At 44.0% G+C, this 21,089-nt stretch overlaps 1 protein-coding gene across 1 annotated transcript in view; it reads left to right on the top strand.

The window, feature by feature from the left end:
- The first annotated feature begins 994 nt into the window (after window positions 1-994).
- The window catches only part of sf3b3 (splicing factor 3b, subunit 3), a 30,675-nt gene continuing 10,580 nt past the window's right edge, over window positions 995-21,089 (top strand). Inside the window, exons 1-24 of the mRNA XM_072386665.1 lie at window positions 995-1,087; window positions 1,638-1,778; window positions 2,602-2,757; window positions 3,139-3,309; window positions 3,547-3,719; window positions 3,946-4,087; window positions 5,201-5,313; window positions 5,475-5,612; window positions 5,703-5,806; window positions 5,883-6,048; window positions 6,152-6,247; window positions 7,786-7,858; window positions 9,081-9,232; window positions 9,390-9,545; window positions 9,831-9,986; window positions 12,068-12,211; window positions 12,516-12,638; window positions 12,785-12,939; window positions 13,058-13,232; window positions 14,031-14,236; window positions 15,182-15,338; window positions 17,215-17,340; window positions 18,837-19,049; window positions 19,137-19,235. Coding sequence (XP_072242766.1) covers window positions 1,709-1,778; window positions 2,602-2,757; window positions 3,139-3,309; window positions 3,547-3,719; window positions 3,946-4,087; window positions 5,201-5,313; window positions 5,475-5,612; window positions 5,703-5,806; window positions 5,883-6,048; window positions 6,152-6,247; window positions 7,786-7,858; window positions 9,081-9,232; window positions 9,390-9,545; window positions 9,831-9,986; window positions 12,068-12,211; window positions 12,516-12,638; window positions 12,785-12,939; window positions 13,058-13,232; window positions 14,031-14,236; window positions 15,182-15,338; window positions 17,215-17,340; window positions 18,837-19,049; window positions 19,137-19,235 — 3,264 coding nt within the window. The 5' untranslated portion in view covers window positions 995-1,087; window positions 1,638-1,708. The remainder of the gene's footprint in view (window positions 1,088-1,637; window positions 1,779-2,601; window positions 2,758-3,138; window positions 3,310-3,546; window positions 3,720-3,945; window positions 4,088-5,200; window positions 5,314-5,474; window positions 5,613-5,702; window positions 5,807-5,882; window positions 6,049-6,151; window positions 6,248-7,785; window positions 7,859-9,080; window positions 9,233-9,389; window positions 9,546-9,830; window positions 9,987-12,067; window positions 12,212-12,515; window positions 12,639-12,784; window positions 12,940-13,057; window positions 13,233-14,030; window positions 14,237-15,181; window positions 15,339-17,214; window positions 17,341-18,836; window positions 19,050-19,136; window positions 19,236-21,089) is intronic.

Below are 21,089 nucleotides of genomic sequence, written 5' to 3'. Positions count from 1 at the left end.
GTGGACTCAATGACTGCAAGGTGCCCAGGTCCTGTGGCTGCAGAACAAACCTTTTCAGTAATCTAAAGGTCAGATATTTTAGTTTCTGATTTCTGATAAGTCGACAAAACAGAACAACTGGATAGTATAGTGATAAGATTGCCACCTTTCATGTGGGTAACCTGCGTTCAAATCCCCTGCTTGAAAGGTACTACCGCAGGGGTCCTCCGGCAAGACTCCCTTACCATATCCGCCTACCAGTGTAAGTCTGAAAGGATAAAAAGCATCAGTGTAAGGATAAAAGCGTCTGCCAAATGTATAAACTACTTGTGTTTTTTTCTTTATTAAGAAGAATCATATGTATAGGCTGAGGGAAAAATATTTAAATCTATTTCAAGATGAGCCTGAAAAATAAACAAAACATGGAAAAGCTTCTAAATTCACCATGATATCAGCAGTGGATCTTACAGCCAAAGTGTCCTCAGTTGTGTTTTATAGTGGATGTACTCCACATGAGGTAATACAGCATCAGTTCTGATGGATTCCCAGTTTCATGGCCCATTAACGGTGCTGAATGAATCAGAAAATGAAAACTCAGAAGAGTAGTTTTGTAGGCAACCTGGTGAGCGATAGGTTTCAGAACATACTGTGAAAAATATTCACCTCTGCAACAGCCCTTTGCTAAACTACACCATTTTTGACAATGTTTTTTATTCAGTATCTAATTTCACACTAAGATTCTGAATAATTGTTTTAACATATGTAGACAGGAAAAAAACAGCAAAAAAAGTGAAAAGTGGTTCATTAAAATCATAAACAATTTAATCTGAAATATTTTCCAGCAGCTAGATAATTAATTGATCTTTTAGACAATTGCTTTGAAAAATAATAAAAATCCCTTAATCTTGAGGTCTTTGTTGATATCTGCTGGCTACAATGCGCCACTACATCCTATTTTCTATGAGGCACAGTTTGGGCCACCTTTGATGACGCTATGATGCTAGAGGAAGGACCCCACTAACGGCTCCCCGTCGTCGGCTTTCAGAGAAATCTTTGCGTTCATGAAATTTTATCCACAAAAATCAGAATCATCTCATTACACACGCAGGTAAATATGAAATTATATAAATTAGCAGCCTTATTGCAATTAGCTGCATATCTTATGCTTGTGAAAAGTGACCGATTTGGCTTTCATAATATGAAAGACGTGGAGGCGGCAGGCAGAAGTGGCGCTTTGTATGAAAAGGCGTCCTCAACTTGAAGAATGGCGGTTAACACGACGCGAACCGTTTGGATTTATGTTAAAATATTATTTGCTGCTGTGTACAGCTACAGAGTTGAATCAGGAAGCAACAGTTGGAGGTTATTTTTAAGTGCTATGCTAATGCTAACGAAGGCACGTAAACATCAATAACTTGCGAAGTTCTGCGTGCAGAAAACTCTTCATCATCTCTTGTTTATTCACCTGGATTTTGTTCCACAGTACTACTGTTTGTAAATTACTCTCTTCAACGGGTGCATTTTTGTCACCTCTGGACTATCGTTTCTCAGTTTTGGTTCATAGCTGTCAGGGAGTTATTAGCTTCGGCTTGACTCCTCCATGTTATGTCTTGCAGCCCATTCACTGCTTGTTTTTGTTTCCATCTTTTTATCTTTAGTTCTGACCAGAGCTAATTGCTCTGTTTGCAGCTCCAGAAGGACACTTTGTGGAAGCCACTAAAAGGGAGCCATGTTTCTGTACAACATCACCCTGCAGCGCGCCACTGGCATCACCCATGCCATCCATGGAAACTTCTCAGGTGAGCTGCCTCCATCTTTGTCCCGTCTACCTGTTTGGTATAGTTATTTGTTCTTCTCACTTCTTCTTCTGCTTTAGACACAGTCTTCTTTGTTGTAGTATGTTTTGCATTTTGGGTTTATTGAATATGTCTACATGTTAAAGAAACATTAGATAAGCTGTGAACCTTAAATCTATGTATTTCTGACTAATATTGACGCACATTTACTTTTGTAATGCACTTGGTTGGCTTGAAACTGCCCTGGAGCACCTGGAGGCTGAGATGATGCAGGTCACAACTTTGGTTTCCAGGCTGTTTTGGTTTACGGTCGCTTGACAGTTTTAAGTGTGCCAGTATTTAGTTTTTGTTTCTCCGCTCTGCTCTCTGTGCTTTTGCATTTTCCCGTACGTCCCGTGCAGTGCACCATTTTATTGGGTGTCTGTTTAAAAGATTCACACACTTTGGAAGATTTGTTGTGGATGGATGTAAACAGTGTGATACGTTAAAGAATGCTACGCAAATCAACAAAATTACTCACCCAATTTAAGACGTGACGTTAACACTGCAGCCTTAGATAGGATTCTTATTCTCTCTGTAAACAGAATCCTGCCTTCGAAAGAAGTTTGGGAGTGCAGTCTCTGTTGTTGTTTATGATTGAGTCAGAGTTAAAGGACGGCACACTAAGCGGCCCATTACAAATAGTTTTAGCCTCTTTCATCGTGTAAGAACTACGTTCTAAGGCTGTGTCCTGTTACTTCTGACTGACTGACTTCACTTTAAAAGGAAAGTGGAAAACCACCTGGTACCTAACAAATGTTGACGTGAGTCGTTTGTGGTTTTGCAGGAACCAAGATGCAGGAGATTGTTGTTTCCAGAGGAAAGATCCTGGAATTATTGCGACCTGATGCCAACACAGGAAAGGTGCACACTCTTCTCACAGTCGAAGTGTTTGGTGTTGTGAGATCTCTGATGGCTTTCAGGCTCACTGGAGGAACCAAAGGTATGTAACCGAAGTGCTTGTGTCTGAGAAAGTGTCAATATGATATTTTAAACCTTTATAAATCAGCAAAAATGACTTTGCATGGAGCAGATCACACAGCACTTCTCCCTCTGCATGCCTGGTATTTCCCTCCCTCCCTCAGGCTCATGCGAGTACAGTTCTAGCTTTTTCCCCCAATGAACAGCGCATCTTTATTTAAGAAGACTCCAGAGAGCCTCTGAGGATATGAGTCTGTGTAGATCAGTTCTTACATACATGGAGGGATTTATGAGCTGATTTTTCAGTTACAAACTGCTGTGACACCCAGTTTAGATTTTTTTAGATGTGATTATTTAGTTTTTCTTTCTTTTTTTTTAAACGTGCTTCTGTGTGTATTTGTAGATTACATTGTAGTGGGAAGCGACAGTGGTCGTATCGTCATCCTGGAGTATCATCCATCAAAAAACATGTTTGAGAAGATCCATCAGGAGACGTTTGGGAAAAGCGGCTGCCGGCGTATCGTCCCCGGACAGTTCCTGGCTGTTGACCCTAAAGGCAGAGCTGTTATGATCGGTAAGGTCTAAAATCACAGAAATCTCTTTTACCTAGCAGAACCTATTATTGAGTCTGATCACACCATAAACAGACCCCAAAAGTGACCAAGTTTAAGTAGTCCTTAAATAAATATGAGGGTTTATTCCCAATACCTCCACGAATTCAGAGAAGGAAATGTTCATAAGCAAGGATTATAATTGAGCCAATGAAATAAAACGAGGAATTCTCATTGTGTTTTGTCCTCCACTTCTTTAGGAGCAATAGAGAAACAGAAGCTGGTTTATATTCTGAACAGAGATGCTGCTGCGAGACTGACCATCTCCTCTCCCCTGGAAGCCCACAAAGCAAACACACTGGTCTATCATGTAGTTGGAGTGGATGTTGGCTTTGAAAATCCAATGTTTGCCTGCTTAGAAATGGACTATGAGGTAAGTCGGGGTGAACTGCAGTAAGTAGCACCCGAAGGCTTGTTAGATTACAGAAAGCTGCTCATAGAATTCAGATTATTGTGCGATTGGTCTCTAACTGGAGAAATATTTATCATCTGATCTCAGTCATTCCTGATTGATGAGAATCCTCTGGAAAGCATTTTAGAAGGTAATGATGGATACATTTGAACAACTTCTGATCCAGTGTTTTTTTTTTTTTTTCCAGGAAGCAGACAATGACCCAACGGGAGAAGCCGCTGCAAACACACAACAGACACTCACCTTTTATGAGCTGGATCTTGGCTTGAATCACGTTGTCCGAAAGTACAGCGAGGCTTTGGAAGAGCATGGAAACTTCCTCATAACTGGTAATTATTTGGACGTGTGCTCGTATATCAGGTCTGAAACAGTCGTTTGTCTTCTCAGCTGCTCTTGAGCACCTGTTAAGTGATTTGACTGGAAAGAAAACTTGTGTAGATGTCAGGTCTCTCTGAAAAGTGCTTGATTTTCTAAAGACACTTGACAGTCGATCACATAAACCTGTCTGCGACGAGTGAACTTCAGACAATCAGTCATCATAATGAAAGCAAACCTTTAAACACTACTCAGGGCCTCTTTTTAATTGAATGGCTTTTAACTGCTGTAGCACAACTTAACACACCAGCCTCAGTGTTTTTCCACACACAGAATCCATCTGTTCACATCAGTCATATTAGATTTAACACATTATCTTCATGCCACTGCTTATGTAATGTTCTCGTTCCTGCTGTTAAAAGGAAAAAACATCTCAGAAATCTGTCATGTAGCGAGTATTAATTTACAATTGATAATTATTAGATTTTATTTAATCACAAGGGGAGAAAAATTTCTAATATGTTTGCACAGTGGAGTGTTTGCATGGTGTCACATAGCAGTAACGCTCTATATATCATGATCAAGTTTGGGATCGATAATATATTGATAAGATCTTTTTTGCCATATAGCCCAGCCCTGCTTAGAATTATATATACTATACAATTTAAAAAAAATGTCACTATCTGTTCGAACAGCAATAGAAAATGGCAAACTCAGTGTGTAGTCCTCTAAAAAAGTGATAAGTGAGTGATTTTAGGCATGGTCGCAGCTTGGCGTTTACAAGATGGATCATCTCGTGAACTCACAAGAATCCACAGAACTAACAGGCTTCATTTCCAGTCTTTCTTGTTAAATAAAGCCTCTGTTATAAAGAGCGTGTTGTGGATGTGATGAGTTTATCATGTCTCTTCTCTGATGAAACGTGGAGAAAGTTTCAACCTCTCTGATCTCAGCACGAATCTTTCCCTTAACAGTACCCGACACGAGGCTCAGGATGGAGAAATAACTACTCCTCCTGGTCATTTATGATTTAGAAATAGAGCTAATCCTGCTGGATCCTGTTTTCATTTCCATCCTTATTTTAAAAAGAAAAGAAACGCACCTTACTCGAGCTTTTCTCTGTCTAGTTCCTGGTGGTTCAGATGGGCCCAGTGGAGTTCTGATCTGCTCGGAAAACTACATCACTTACAAGAATTTTGGAGACCAGCCTGACATCCGCTGTCCCATCCCACGGCGCAGGGTGAGTCCATCTTTGCATTTTTGAGTAGACGTGGACCCGTTTTCCCTGTCTGTGGAAAATTCGTTGTTGTGCAAGTCACCCACTGCATCTTTTTTCTGTCCTCTGTGTGCATGTTAATCTTTGTTCTGCTTACTTATTCTCCCCTTCTGTCCATCCCACAGAATGACCTGGACGACCCGGAGCGCGGCATGATATTTGTCTGTTCAGCCACCCACAAGACCAAGTCCATGTTCTTTTTCCTGGCTCAGACTGAGCAGGGAGACATCTTTAAGGTCACTCTGGAAACAGATGAAGAAATGGTGAGTAGCTGCAGATATGTTGAATGCATTAAATATCCCTTAAAAAGTATATACTTGTCATGTATGACTGACATCTGTTCTGTCTCGTAGGTCACAGAAATCAGACTTAAGTACTTTGACACAATCCCCGTGGCAACAGCCATGTGTGTCCTGAAGACAGGCTTCCTGTTTGTGTCCTCAGAGTTTGGAAACCAGTAAGTTTTAAACTGCACATCAGATTTTTCCTTCTCTTCAGCACTCTTTAATAATGTGCTTTCTTTTTTACTTCAGCTACCTTTATCAGATCGCTCATTTGGGTGACGATGATGAAGAGCCAGAGTTCTCGTCTGCGATGCCATTGGAGGAGGGAGACACCTTCTTCTTCCAGCCCCGCCCACTCAAAAACTTGGTGCTGGTGGATGAACAAGAGAACCTGTCACCCATCATGTCATGTCAAGTAAGTCACTCATTCAAACACGGATTTATTAATGAGGAAATTGTGGGAAAATATATTTATTTGCTTTGTTTTTAACCACTCTGTTTCCTTACCTGCTCGTTAGATTGCTGATTTGGCAAATGAAGACACACCTCAGCTGTATGTGGCCTGTGGACGAGGGCCCAGGTCTACTCTTCGGGTCCTTCGACACGGACTGGAGGTACAAACTCTTCTAATCAAATCTACTATCAAAACACACTTTGCTGGCTGAGAAACTGATGAAGTTTTCATGTCTCTTCTCTGAGTAAAAACTGAAGAGTCCATCTTTTATTCTGATTTCAGCATAAATGCAAAGTAAACTCTCCTACCAGTGTATGTTTTTTGTCATTTTCTGCTTTTTTGCAACAATTAGTGTTTTTACGTCTTCTTTTAGCTTTGGGAACATTTAAAGATGGGTTTAATGTGAAAAGGCAACACTGAAACTTGTAAACATCAGTTTAACGTCGCCCATATAGTTCTTAAATGTTAGCCTCTAAAAGGCCTTTTAAAGCTGACGGAAGCACAGACGGTGAATAACAATGGGAGATAATCCAAAAGGAGGTTTGAGTATCTCTTTTTTTGGCTATTGTGGAGTACTTTTAAAAGGAAATCAAACAAAGTAGTAAGAATGTGAATTATTGCATACATCAGGAGTAGCAATAACAAACCAAGGTTTGTGCACATTAAGATGTTATAAACAAGCCCAGGACATGAGTGTAATTGACACCAATTCAAAGAAAAACATGTATTCATGACACACGGTCAGCCATAAGAGATTTAAATTGATTAAAATAGATGAACTTATCCAGTTTAGTTTGTGTGGAGCACAGCAATTTAAAAACTCACAATGTCTTTACTGATGTGGATGAAGTTTGTGTGTAGTTATGTCGACATGCTGCATCTCTGGAAAGTTTGCAAAGAAGTGGCTTATGGCTGCATTTATTTATTTATCTATCAATATTGCACCAAATCACAAGGCGCTCCAAAGAACCGGTCCATAAAATGCACTGCCAGTGACAACGTTTTACAAAACAGAATGATGTGCTGTAATGAGAAGTTTAAAAGTAGACCACTCACACGCACTTCCAGGGTCAGTTTCAGAATTATTAACCAAACGTGGGAGGAACAGGGAGGAAGCACCCGGAGAGAACCCGAAGACGACAGGAACATGCAAACTCCACGCAGAAAGCCCCGGCCGGGAGTGAAAGTTGTCTTAGAATGGAACCCTGTGGCACACCTTTAACACTTAACAGTCACCCAGAGTTTTTTTCTGTAAATGAAATGCAGTGTTTTTAGAGGTCTCAAAAGAATTTGTTTACGAAGTATCAACAGCCTAAGATCAATCGAAAGAGCGATTTAGCTTTCGTTGTCGTCAGTGACTCAGTAACTATGATTTAAGACTTCAAATTGATTTACATGTTGCTCACGTAATGTGGAAGTTTCCTAAATCTTTTTGAATATTTGCAGTTTTTCAGCAACTAACCCAAACATTGTCAGGTAGTACGAAAAAAGTTCAAATGTCTGTCGGTGTTCTGCTGATTGTTGAATTACTCTGACTTACTTAATGTGTGGTCCCTGCCTTTTAAACACACTGATAAATGGTTATATGACCAGATAACATCCCTGGTACAAGCAGTTAAAGTATCAGGAGAAAATGATTGAAAACTGGAAAACAAGTCATTTTTCCTTTTTGTTTCCTTTTCTCTTCGTCTGTGTCAGGTTTCAGAGATGGCCGTGTCTGAGCTGCCTGGAAACCCCAATGCTGTGTGGACTGTACGCAGACACATAGAAGGTAACGGCGTTCATGTTCCTCACACCTCAACTGCTTATAAACCAGTCAGAAGCTTGATAGTTCGCCTTACGTGTGTTGGAAAGAGGAGCCCGACAGTCGCTGCAAAGCGTGACAGCAGCACAGAACTGCAGCAGGTGTCAGTTGAGCGACAGCGGCAACTAAATCCACAGATGTTAACCTCTGATGCTACTGTGGATGTAGCAGTGACCTGAACTATTCTGTGGACTTCCAACAAGCCCCCACGCTGATTAAAACGGTTAAAAGTCCCACAAAGCACATCAAATCTAGTTTCTACTCACTGCCACTAGATGGCAGGCTTTGCTAAGAGTAGATGTTTTGGTTAAAATCTTTGCTGCTACAGATTCAGAGGGAGATGGTTTCCCTTAGAGAGCGACAGCCTAACAGCAGAAAGAGTGACGGATCGGTAAAAAGGCGACGAGGGAGGCGTGGGTCAAAAAGGTGGATATGCATAGGGGTGGTATGAATGTTACTGGAAACAAGTGAGTCTGTATAGTATAGTATACTTATATATACTATACAAGTTCTATAAAATCTCACTATCTGTTCGGACAGCAATAAGGAAAAAAAAAAAATAGGTAAACTCAGTGTGTAGTCCTCTAAAAAAGTGATAAGTGAGTGATTTTAGGCATGGTCGCAGCTTGGCGTTTACAAGATGGATCATCTCGTGAACTCACAAGAATCCACAGAACTAACAGGCTTCATTTCCAGTCTTTCTTGTTAAATAAAGCCTCTGTTATAAAGAGCGTGTTGTGGATGTGATGAGTTTATCATGTCTCTTCTCTGATGAAACGTGGAGAAAGTTTCAACCTCTCTGATCTCAGCACGAATCTTTCCCTTAACAGTACCCGACACGAGGCTCAGGATGGAGGAATAACTACTCCTCCTGGTCATTTATGATTTAGAAATAGAGCTAATCCTGCTGGATCCTGTTTTCATTTCCATCCTTATTTAAAAAAAGAGCTTTTCTCTGTCTAGTTCCTGGTGGTTCAGATGGGCCCAGTGGAGTTCTGATCTGCTCAGAAAACTACATCACTAAATGTGACGTAAAGTGTAAAACGGGGCATTTTCCAAGTGTGACCGACCAAATGTCCACTTGTTTGTTAAATGGAAAAGAACACAGATTTCCTTTAAATACGAATGTTTTCCCACCGTTCACGTCTGATCATCACTCCCTTTCCTTTGTTTTCTTTTTGTTCATTAGATGAGTTTGATGCCTACATCATCGTGTCGTTCGTCAACGCTACTCTGGTTCTTTCCATTGGGGAGACGGTAGAGGAAGTGACAGATTCTGGATTTCTGGGAACCACGCCCACTCTCTCCTGCTCTCTTCTTGGTGAGGATGCCCTTGTGCAGGTGGGTGGAATACTTGGATCACACCATTTTCTTACATCTAGGTGATAGATTAGTTGCTTCTCTGCGTGTGTAATCGTACATTTTACCTGCTACGGTTTTAAATCCAAGCAACAAACGGATCGGCCTGCTTCTGTCTGTCCTCCCAACACTCGAACAGGTTTACCCGGATGGTATCCGCCACATTCGAGCAGACAAGCGTGTGAATGAGTGGAAAACTCCTGGTAAAAAAACAATCGTCCGCTGCGCTGTGAACCAGCGGCAGGTGGTTATCGCCCTGACTGGAGGGGAACTCGTGTACTTTGAGATGGACCCGGTAAGAAAGTAGATGCTTGTGTGTGTTGATGTATTTATTGCAGAAAGACTCACATGGTCAGAATGGAAAAGACTACTTACTTAATTTGTATCTTTTTCTGCTTTGGCTAAAAATGTCAACAGAAAATGAATTTATTCTTGATTAAGGGTAATGTGATTTTTATATTTTGGGAGTTAAACGTGCTTTGAATTACATTCAGTTATCTGAAAAGGGTTATCACTCTGAGTTTTTCAACCTAATAAAGGGAAAATAAAGGGATGTAATGACACTCGCTTTTTTCTGCAGTCCGGCCAGTTGAATGAGTACACGGAGCGAAAGGAGATGTCTGCAGATGTGGTTTGTATGAGCCTGGCCAACGTCCCACCTGGTGAGCAACGCTCCCGCTTCCTGGCTGTTGGGCTGGTCGACAACACCGTCCGAATCATCTCCCTGGACCCTTCGGTACGAACAGAAACCTGTTTGTTAAACACGTAAACCCCGACGGTCAGCATCTAACACTCAGGAGTCACAGTTGATGAGGTGTGGATGTAGTTTCACTATTTCCTCAGACTTGGCCCATCTTTCAAATTGGATGATGGCGGGAGATCAGTAATTCTACGTGCAGCCAAACGAGCCAAATATGCTGGTTTGGAATTCGTAGATGTTGCAGAGTTTGGCATAAAGCTCCTTCAGGGAATAAACAAACATTTTTCTGTCTTCTCAGGCCACTAATTGTTTGTGTGTGTTGTTGTAACAGTTACGCCCGTCCCAACGGAACGTAAAGCTTATCCGACCATTACCAGCTGCTGCTGCACATTCTGACTCTTCAGAGTTCGGCTCATGTTGGGCCTCCTCCTGTCTTACATTAATTGTTTTAAACAACAGAAAATTGTCCAGATGTGGGGTCACCGTTGCATTGTGGATAAAAGAGTAGTCAGACTCGTCGTGGTCAGCCTCTTATGGCGAATTTGTTGAACAGAACGTCACAGAGACATGCACGTTTCAGCAGTGAACTCAGTTTGTGACGTACTCTTATACTTTTCTATATCATTCTGTGTGTATGTGGCCCAAAACCAATCTCTATTCGGCGCCTGCTGTCTGAGAATGCTGCTACATCTTTGTCTAGATGGGGTTCATTCTGACCTTAAACGACGTCCGGTCCGGGCAGTGTAGGGAGGCGACGTCCGGTCCGGTCCGGGCGGTGTAGGGACGCGACGTCCGGTCCGGGCGGTGTAGGGACGCGACGTCCGGTCCGGGCGGTGTAGGGACGCGACGTCCGGTCCGGTCCGGTCCGGGCGGTGTAGGGACGCGACGTCCGGTCCGGTCCGGTCCGGGCGGTGTAGGGACGCGACGTCCGGTCCGGTCCGGGCGGTGTCGGGACGCGACGTCCGGTCCGGTCCGGGCGGTGTAGGGACGCGACGTCCGGTCCGGTCCGGGCAGTGTAGGGAGGCGACGTCCGGTCCGGTCCGGGCAGTGTAGGGAGGCGACGTCCGGTCCGGTCCGGGCAGTGTCGGGACGCGACGTCCGGTCCGGTCCGGGCGGTGTAGGGACGCGACGTCCGGTCCGGTCCGGGCAGTGTAGGGAGGCGACGTCCGGTCCGGTCCGGGCAGTGTAGGGAGGCGACGTCCGGTCCGGTCCGGGCGGTGTCGGGACGCGAGGTCCGGTCCGGTCCGGTCCGGGCAGTGTAGGGAGGCGACGTCCGGTCCGGGCGGTGTAGGGACGCGACGTCCGGTCCGGTCCGGGCGGTGTCGGGACGCGACGTCCGGTCCGGTCCGGGCGGTGTAGGGAGGCGACGTCCGGTCCGGTCCGGGCGGTGTAGGGAGGCGACGTCCGGTCCGGTCCGGGCGGTGTAGGGAGGCGACGTCCGGTCCGGTCCGGGCGGTGTAGGGAGGCGACGTCCGGTCCGGTCCGGGCGGTGTCGGGACGCGACGTCCGGTCCGGTCCGGTCCGGGCGGTGTAGGGAGGCGACGTCCGGTCCGGTCCGGGCGGTGTAGGGAGGCGACGTCCGGTCCGGTCCGGTCCGGGCGGTGTAGGGACGCGACGTCCGGTCCGGTCCGGGCGGTGTAGGGACGCGACGTCCGGTCCGGTCCGGTCCGGGCGGTGTCAAGGCCCTGCTCTCCCACAAGACAGATGATTTTATTTCTGCCAACTGAACACAGCTGAGCGCTGGAGCTTTAGTTGTGTTTGTGTCTTTACGCGCCCTCAGGCTCACAGTCACTTTGTTGCATTCCATGACTGTCGGACACATCTAACCTATAAACTTGGACTGAAACTTTAGAAATGTGTCTGAGTTTGAAACTCCTGAACAAACCTCAGGTTTGGTCATTTGCTGCTTGTTGGGACAGGTCCTGAAACAGTAAGGAAAGCTGTTGCCTGATCATTAAAATGGTTCATTCTTTACCATGGACCTGGTTTTATTTATTTTGGAAATGTAATGTTCCCCAAACTCTATAAAGGTTTGATGAGGCCATGAAAGAATACCACTGAAAAGTGTTTTGTGTATGCTGAGACTGTTCAACACTTTAAATCTTCACCATATTCAGGACTGTCTACAACCGCTGAGTATGCAGGCCCTTCCTGCCCAGCCAGAGAGTCTGTGTATCGTAGAGATGGGAGGCGTTGAGAAGCAAGATGAACTTGGTGATAAGGGAACCATCGGCTTCCTCTACCTCAACATCGGGCTTCAGGTATTCATCCATTCCATTTAATTCCAGAAGGCTTCCTGTTAAGTTTCACCCTGTGAAAGCACAAAGAAAACTGTGTTTTCCACATGAAATACCTGCAATATGACATGAAACCCGAACAACATCTGTGTTGGATGTCGTCCAGGAAGAATATTCTAACCTGATTTTCCACTTTTCGATACGTTATGTTGTAAGAAAAAACTGAAACGGGCAGAAGTTCAGCCTAGAGAAAATGATTAAATCACATGTCATTTTGTGTCTTTATCCGTTTACCATGTAATGTGTGTGTTTTAATCCCCTCCCCCAGAACGGCGTGCTGCTGAGGACCGTCTTGGACCCTGTGACCGGTGACTTGTCTGATACCAGAACACGATATCTGGGGTCACGACCTGTCAAACTGTTCAGAGTCAGGATGCAGGGGCAGGAAGCCGTATGTGAACTTTATTTATAATGAACAAATAAACATTGTTGTCTAGGATAAGTCATTTTACCATAAAGAACAGTTGAATAAAGGTAAATCACTAGTTGAATCCCAGTTTGTTGCACTTCTAAGACACGGTTTGCTCTGATTGACAGGTGCTGGCCATGTCCAGCCGTTCGTGGCTCAGCTACTCTTACCAGTCCCGCTTCCACCTCACCCCCCTCTCGTATGAAACTCTGGAGTATGCCTCTGGCTTTGCCTCTGAGCAGTGCCCGGAAGGCATTGTAGCGATCTCCACCAACACACTGAGGTATGGATGAACTTACTTTGTGTGACTTTGCCTTCGGTGTGTTGTCCATTAGCAAAGAGGCTGCGGAATTCCTCAGGCTGAAAATGATTTACTTACGAAGCGTCTGATCCCTTTCCAGAATCTTGGCTTTGGAGAAACTTGGAGCCGTCTTCAACCAGGTGGCCTTTCCTTTGCAGTACAGTCCAAGGAAGTTTGTAATCCATCCAGAGACCAACAACCTCATTTTGATTGAGACTGACCACAACGCCTACACGGAGGCGACCAAAGCTCAGCGAAAGCAACAGATGGCTGAGGTATGAGGTGCACTCCGTGCGAGATAAGTGGTTGATTGAAAATCCTTCAGAACTTACGAGTTACATAGTGTGGTAAACCCCAGTCACCCACAGTTTTATGGTGTGAAAAGAAGGCGTTTGTGCTGAGAGGGTAACTGTGAGTCTTCTGTGGAGTTTGAAAACACTTGTTAAATGTTAGATGGTCCAGTCGTCTGATTGGTGAGCCACAGCTTTTCCCAGCGTCTCTGTACTAGAGGCAGCTACAAAGTTTAGCTAAATCAATTGGAAATGATGACCTCCAGCGTTTGTTGGGTTTTATTTTGGGTTTTTAGTCCCAAAATGCAGAACAAAGCACTGCAAAAGCAGCTCTGTTCATGTTATCACTGGACCAGAGAAGTTGCAGCTTTTCTGCACACACATTTGCTTTCATTTAGTTTGTAATCGGGTGACCTGACCAAGGGTTAAGATCTGGACTCTGTTGGCTAATCCACGTGTGAAAATCACGTCTCATGCTCCCTGAACCACTCACTTCACTGTTGGAGCCTGATGAATCCTAAAATTGTCATCTTGAAATGAACCTGTCCCATCAAGAAAGAAGAAACTCTTTTGCTGGAAAGAAAAACCTGCTCATTCAGCATGTTCAGTGGTCAGCTGACCTCATTCTTTGGGAACTTGAAAATAGACCTGACTAACTCAAGCAACCTCGCATCATTTGCTTAGTTAAATCCAGGCGGTGACTTTTTTTTTTTTTTTAGCCAGTCAATTCAATACAAACCAAATAGCCCATTTAAAACCGCTACTTGTGTTGTGTCTCTGTAGGAGATGGTGGAGGCCGCTGGTGAGGACGAGCGAGAGCTGGCAGCTGAGATGGCCGCCGCGTTCCTCAACGAGAATCTCCCAGAAGCCATTTTTGGCGCACCTAAAGCGGGAGCTGGACAGTGGGCCTCTCTGGTGCGACTGGTCAACCCCATACAGGGTGCAACACTGGATCAGGTGCAGCTGGAGCAGAACGAAGCTGCATTCAGGTGAGCAGGACACAAAGCACATGTTGAAACGGATCATTTTAAAATGACTTTAAGGTTAACTGAAACACCATAACTTATACAGTGCATAAAGCATGTCTGGATGGTTAATGAGGATTTGTACCGTCTGAACTTCTTAACAGACGGTTGAATAGAGTTTGATGCTCCCTGCGCATCAGGGCAACCGATTTTCATTCAGTGTCAGAAGTTAGTTCAAACATGAGTAAACTTTAATCTCCAAACACTTTTTGACTGTAAGCACTTCAGACAACGGACCGCAGTCAAAGTTGCATTGAGCTGTTAGAGTATTTTGGCCTTTGACCCAGGAGAGGGCGCTCTACTATCAGCTGACTCCTCCTCTAAAGTAAGCTTAGAAGTTTGCCACAAAAATGCACAAAAGCCATCCTTCCAGTCAGAACACCAGAGCATCTGTAAAGTGTGTATTTGGGATTCTTCTTCTCAACAGCGGTAAAAGCATTTTGGCAGCGGTCTGTTTCTGGAAGCCGGTAGTTGCTCCCCAATCAAGACGGCAGAGGCAACACAGACAGATGAGAGCTAAAGTTGGATGAGTCGGCACATTTCAAACTTTGTACATCTGAGGAATGAGCGTGCCATTTTGAATTCTTTCTAACGTTATGTTGTTAGTGATAAATCTGCACTCCGGTGCTGGAGAGGGCCTCTGTCCTCACCATCAGCATCACATTTCCTGTGCGTGGAACTTGTCTTTTGAACAACACAAAGCAGCACGATCATTGTTGTCTGAAAACAGGCTTTTCCAGACCTCGCTTGGCCAGTAATAAACATATCATGTTAATGTGGAGCTTTAGTTACTCAGAGGCAGCCTTAAGCGTTCAGTTCTGTGCTAATGTGATTAAAAAAAGATTTATCGTTATTTCCTCTTTGATTCGATACATTTTCACTCACACTTTTCCATTTTCAACTTTTCAGTGTTGCAGTGTGTCGCTTCACCAACACTGGAGATGATTGGTATGTCCTGGTGGGCGTCGCCAGAGACATGATCCTCAACCCCAGGTCCGTGGGCGGCGGCTTTATCTATACCTATCGGCTCACCGGTGGAGGGGAGAAGCTGGAGTTTGTGCACAAGGTGGGTTCGAGTGTCACATGTTTTTCTTTGTTTTTAGCTTTCCCGGCTGATATCGGGGAATGGGGACGAAGATTCCCATGTCCTGTCCATCTGCTTTGCTCAGAATACCTTCAGAAAAGGAAAGATGATTTGAGACGAAGAGGTTTAATTCTAAGATAAAGATTTGACTCGAAGGGAAAAGTGTCCTCTGAGTCATCGGCGAGGCCTGCCCCACATAAAGCTTTAACGATAACACAAACGGATGTCGGCGACCGTGGCGTCCCATGCTGCTCTTTGGGCAATTCCCAGGACACTGGAGCCGGGTGGAGACAATCGGGGTGAATCAGCCCACACGCATTTGTTACCTGATGTGGAACAACATGGGCTGTAAGTGATGAGTCACTGTATTTCACAGTGGGGTCAGCCACTTCTTTTCATTGAGCTGAAGGGATTTCCCAACCACTTAACCAGATCTGATGTTTTGGGTAATTCTGTCTGGTCATGACACACTTTTTTAACATGCGTGTGGATAGACGTGCTACAGTTTATTATAAAATATGGGCATTTCATCTGTAATAGCCCAATGTATGCACACGAAAACATTCCTGTGTGCAGACCACTGTCATGGTCACCAGGCTCTCGGATATATTTTGTGGTACAAGACAAGGCTCCATTCCTGCCTGTGGATGCTTTTTTTTAATTCCATTTCCTACCAAACTCACTGAGATAAGCTGTTGATACTGAATCACTCACTCCTGATATGATCTTTGAAATAAAAAGGAAGAACTTTTTCCAGTCGGGGCAGGTAACTTCTCTTTGGTCTTACCAGTTAAATGGATGCATAAAAACAAAGCTCCAGAACATATATTGTGCTCACACTTTATTTACTGTAGTTTGTTGACTGCAGTTACTGCATTTGGGATAAAAGAACCCTTGAATATAATTTTCTTTATTGTAACTCCACTTCCAGATGCAGGGTGTGTGGGCCTTCTTTAACCATCCAAACTGCTTTCATCTCTCCTGCTTGTTTCTGTGTGTGTAATTGAAGGTGTCCACACCGTGCAGAACTAGCATTATACAGACGTTTCTGCTCATTTAACGATCACACACAAACTTAATTTAATTGTAAGAGTCAAGGAAAAAGACCTGAAAAATGATCCCAGTTGTGCAAGAGACGGTAATACAGGGGTAGTTAAAGACACATTGTTGTGGAAAACAACCAGCTTTGTTAGAAAATGCAGTCAAACTGTCATCTGAGACGAAGCTGTCACTTAGGACAAAAGTGCAGACAAGATGGAACAAATTTCCAAGAAGCAAAGAAGAAAGTTGTGGAGTGAAATCACTTGGAAAGTGTTGCATGAAGAACAGGAGCCTCCTGGAAGGTCATTAAGTGAGTTTGTTGTGATGAATGAACCTCATATCATCCTGTCTGGCTTAAACGGTAAACACAGTCCCTTCTAACTCAAAGCTGGGTTTGGTAGGATTAACCTTAAACATCCATCTATGAATGATATGACCCATTCAAGGCCACAGAGGAGGTCAGTGAGTTCTTATTTAAAATAAGTAGCTTAGCTGCTCCCTCTGGAGGGAAACGATGGTTGGGTGAAGGTACTTCCTGGAAGTATTTAGTGACAATGCTCAAACTATCTGTATCAGGTTTTGAGTTCTGTCATTAATTAAAGTGAAATTATCTTTTTGATGCAACATTAAGGCTAAATTCAGACTTTTAAATAGTTTATTGTTCTAGAAATCCATTTTCTATAGAAATGTTGGAGGGTCCGAGTCGCTGTTAGCCCAGAAGTACTTCACACAACTCCTTAAAATAAAGAACACAGTTAAGCCGTGTTCGGTTTGACGTTTGATTCTACTTTAAAGAAGAGCTTGTTCTGAATTCCAGACCCCAGTGGAGGACGTGCCGTTGGCCATCGCCCCGTTCCAGGGACGAGTCTTGGTTGGAGTTGGAAAGCTGCTGAGAATCTACGATTTGGGCAAAAAGAAGCTGCTCCGCAAGTGTGAGAACAAGGTAAGACCTGCTTCTAAGCCTCCCCGATGCTGAAAGATCTGCTTTTTAAGCTTGTTAAGCGCATATGTTCCCTGTAGAAGATTTGAGGAACCGATCCTGGGTCAGATTCAGGTATCCCGTATTCACTGCATGAGGAGCCATTTTAAGCCATGAAACTTAAAAACTTACCTTTTTTCAACCATCAACCACTCAGCCTGCAGTTATACGAGCGCAGTGTCTCCTCTGGTACCCTAAGATGAGGTTTTTGTTTCTTGGAAGCATATATGTGGGTGAAAAAGGCAGTTTTATCAGTCCCTTTGTTTTAAAGTTCCTCATTTCACCAGCCAAATCTGATTTTCATTTGAAAATGAAGTCGCAGGTTAAGTTCACTCCATCTCTGACAGACCAACAGAGAGGTGTTAAAACAGGGTTTCCCCTCACTTTGTTTTCCACCAGCAAAAAGCAGCTTCCACTAGAACTTCTTTAAGCAGGTTAATTAGGACTGTGGCTGCAGATGCTGAAGTTTCGGTCTGTTCAGCCACAGCTCGGTGAGAAAACCGCTTTCACCTTACCCACAAGTCAGGGAAAGCATTCGTGTCCTTCCATTAAGGCCTGAATTGTTCAGGTTTGTATCGATTCTCTTTTTTTATTGTACAGTTGAGGTGTGACACTGAGCCAAAAAAACCTATTTGGAATGTTTGTTTCAGCCCTCCTCCGGCTATATTGTTCTGTAATTACACAGACTTAGGAAAAAATGCCTGAAAAGGGTAATTATGGTCAAATTAGAGGCTCTCTTGGTTGCATTTCCACCTTTTTATTTACCAAATTCCTCTTAATGGCTTAATGGGTTACAAGAAACAATAAGAGTGAACAGAAGACATTTAGAAGCATTTAAACTCGTCTCAGCCTTTCAACACGTTCATCAGAATTCAACTTACACCAGTTAAAGTAAAGAAAGAGTTTGGTAAGAACAGGAAATGCCTCATTTTCACCAAGAATGAAAGTCCTGTTGTCAGCCAGAAGTGACAGCTGTCGTGTGTGCTTCAGATTGTCCCTTTTCAGTTTGTCAGGTCTGTGTTTTCAGGAGTTATGTCACTGTAAATTAGCTTTGGAGCAAAGCACATTTTGACAGTAACAGTGTTGCGATTGAAATCGTCTTTGCAGTGAAAATGTGTTGTTAAGCAGCCTGAAAGCTGATGTTCAAATTGCTGCTTTTAGAGCTTGTTTGGACAAAAGCTTTGCAGATGTTCTCTGAGGTGGAAATTGACCAGTTTGTGCACATCCAAATATGTTTTCATGTAAGAAAGATGTATTTTGTTGGCTTGAATTGGGACCACATGCGTGCACGAATCCATGTGCTCCAGATGGAAGACGGATCACGCCGGCTTGTTAAGCATTGTGCAGTAGACCAGTATTATACCTGTGACAGTTGTTTCCTGCATAATTGTTTGGCTTTTACCATATGTTCTGTTTTAAATTTCCCTGAGTGCCTCACAGCTTTAATTCCTCCTCCCCAGCACGTTCCCAACCTGGTGACTGGCATCTACACCATCGGCCAGCGTGTAATCGTGTCCGATGTTCAGGAGAGTCTCTTTTGGGTCCGTTACCGGCGTAACGAGAACCAGCTGATCATCTTTGCGGACGACACGTATCCCCGCTGGGTGACGACGGCCTGTCTGCTCGACTATGACACCATGGCTTCTGCTGACAAGTTTGGCAACATCAGCATTGTGAGTGCAGGGACGAGGAGTGTTTGCTTTGTGTGTGAACATGCACGTTCCAGTCCAAACATTTTGATTTCTGGTTTATTTTCACAGGTGCGTCTTCCCCCCAACACCAGTGACGATGTGGATGAAGACCCCACAGGAAACAAAGCCTTATGGGACAGAGGTCTCCTTAATGGAGCATCACAGAAGGTAAAGCCCTCGTTCATCAATCTGTCCTCTCTGTTTCTGGAAGTTTTTAAGTGTGTTTTATATCTTTTAAACTTCTGTCAGTGTGTGTATCGCAGCCTACCAGTGCTTGCCTGGAATAAAATGCATGTGTCCTGTTGTAGATGTCGTTACTTTTACATTAGCCCAGAATTCAGAGCATGTCAGACCTGACCCGGGTCACGTGTCATCCCCAGAGGCTGAAACGCTGACACACATCATGTTTAGAGTCTGTCCATGCTCGTCTCCCGTGGTCTATAGAAGGTGTTCTAAAGTACGTACTATGACAAAAACAGTGAGGTTGAATCAGTCTCAGGATGGCAGATGATAAAAGAACACTGGGCCTCATGCAGGAACCGTTAGTACGAACACATTTGTTCTGAAGTTGTTTAAGAGAATTTGTCGTTTTTGCACAATGTTGCCATGAACGAGGGTCTCCCACTACCTGAACCCGCCCAGACCAGAAGGTGTGGTGCCAGAAGACCCCCATGGACCACCCCATCAAAGTGCCGTCACGATGAGGCAACGGCTGATTGCATGACTTTAGCTGCAGTCATGGAGCGCCTGCCCATGGCGAGACGTTTTTTCATATCATACCATTTCTTCTTTATTTCGGTGACACAGAATTAACAGCACTCGTAGTTGCTTTCTTCGCTTTAGCAGGTCCTGTAGTTCCACTGCTAAAAATGCCAGATTTTTCTTTTTGGATCTCTGAAAGCAGAACTTCAGTCTCAGAACCTGTAAAGTTGTTCTTTTAGCACCTTGATGCCATTCTCATGACTCAACACTTCCAGGCACAGGAGAGAGCAAGCGTTGCCTTATATGGTATTATTTTGGGCGTGGAATATGCAAATTTATGTCCTTGTGTACTAAAATGTGCAGGAGTGGCATTCATCATTTCCGCAGGTCGTTTGCACTCTTTTCCCGAAGTTAAGAGCGTTTGTTGAATCTGACGTGGCGTCTTCGTACGAGACCTTACGAAAAAAGTGAGAGAAATTTAGAATTCACTAAAATGTTCCTGCAGGAGGCCCAATGTTTGCTTGTAAAAGGACATGCTGCCATGGAAGGTAACCTCTTCCTTTTGCACCGTTAGCTGTGATTAGCGCTTGATTCTTCTCAGATTTACAGTATCGGTGGATACGGCTACGTGGACAGTTGAGTCGAGCTATGGTTGGAGGAAGACGTGTGGGAGGCTGGTTCATGTGCATACAGCTGACTTCACTGCGCAGACGCAGTCTATATGGGACTGAGAGCAGCTTTAATGGGAATTCAGCTGCATTAATATGCACGTACACCCCTGTTTTCTCAAAGAGATGCACAGTGTTCCTTGTGGTTATTCGCTGTTACCTTTTTCCGACTTCTTTTGTTTATTTGATGAAAAGTTTGTGATTCGATGCCTGACTCCGAGAGCTTCGTTTTATACAATTTTACTCCAGTTGAAGTGTTAAAATGCTTTTAAAAGTCCAATTCTCTGTTAAACTCTGTCTTCAACAAGAGAAGCAAAGAGATTAAGGGTCTGTCTCGCTTCTTCAGCCTTTAAAGACGTCGTCTTGTCTTCTCTTCTGAACCAGAGCTGAAGGGTTCATTCTACCTTCTGCTGCAGCTGAAATATCAGTCCAGTGCTAATCTGCTTCTGACCTCCGTCAGCCACAAGTTTAACCTCCTCATAAATGCAACACACGGGAGAAACTCCACATCTCTCGTCCCAATACTTTCAATCCTGGTCAGAAACTGTTTAGGTAGCACAGAAACTGGGAAAGTCCCTCCAGTTTAGACATTTTGAGCTGGTCCCAGTTTTCTTTGTGACACAGTGTTTGTCCGCTATTTTTGCCTCTGCAC

The sequence above is a fragment of the Leuresthes tenuis genome, unplaced genomic scaffold, assembly GCF_036924035.1.
Source record: "Leuresthes tenuis unplaced genomic scaffold, fLeuTen1.0.hap1 SCAF_5, whole genome shotgun sequence".
NCBI classification, from domain to species: Eukaryota; Metazoa; Chordata; class Actinopteri; order Atheriniformes; family Atherinopsidae; genus Leuresthes; species Leuresthes tenuis.
The sequence above is the reverse complement of the archived record's forward strand: the minus strand, read 5'-3'. Positions and strand labels throughout refer to the sequence as shown.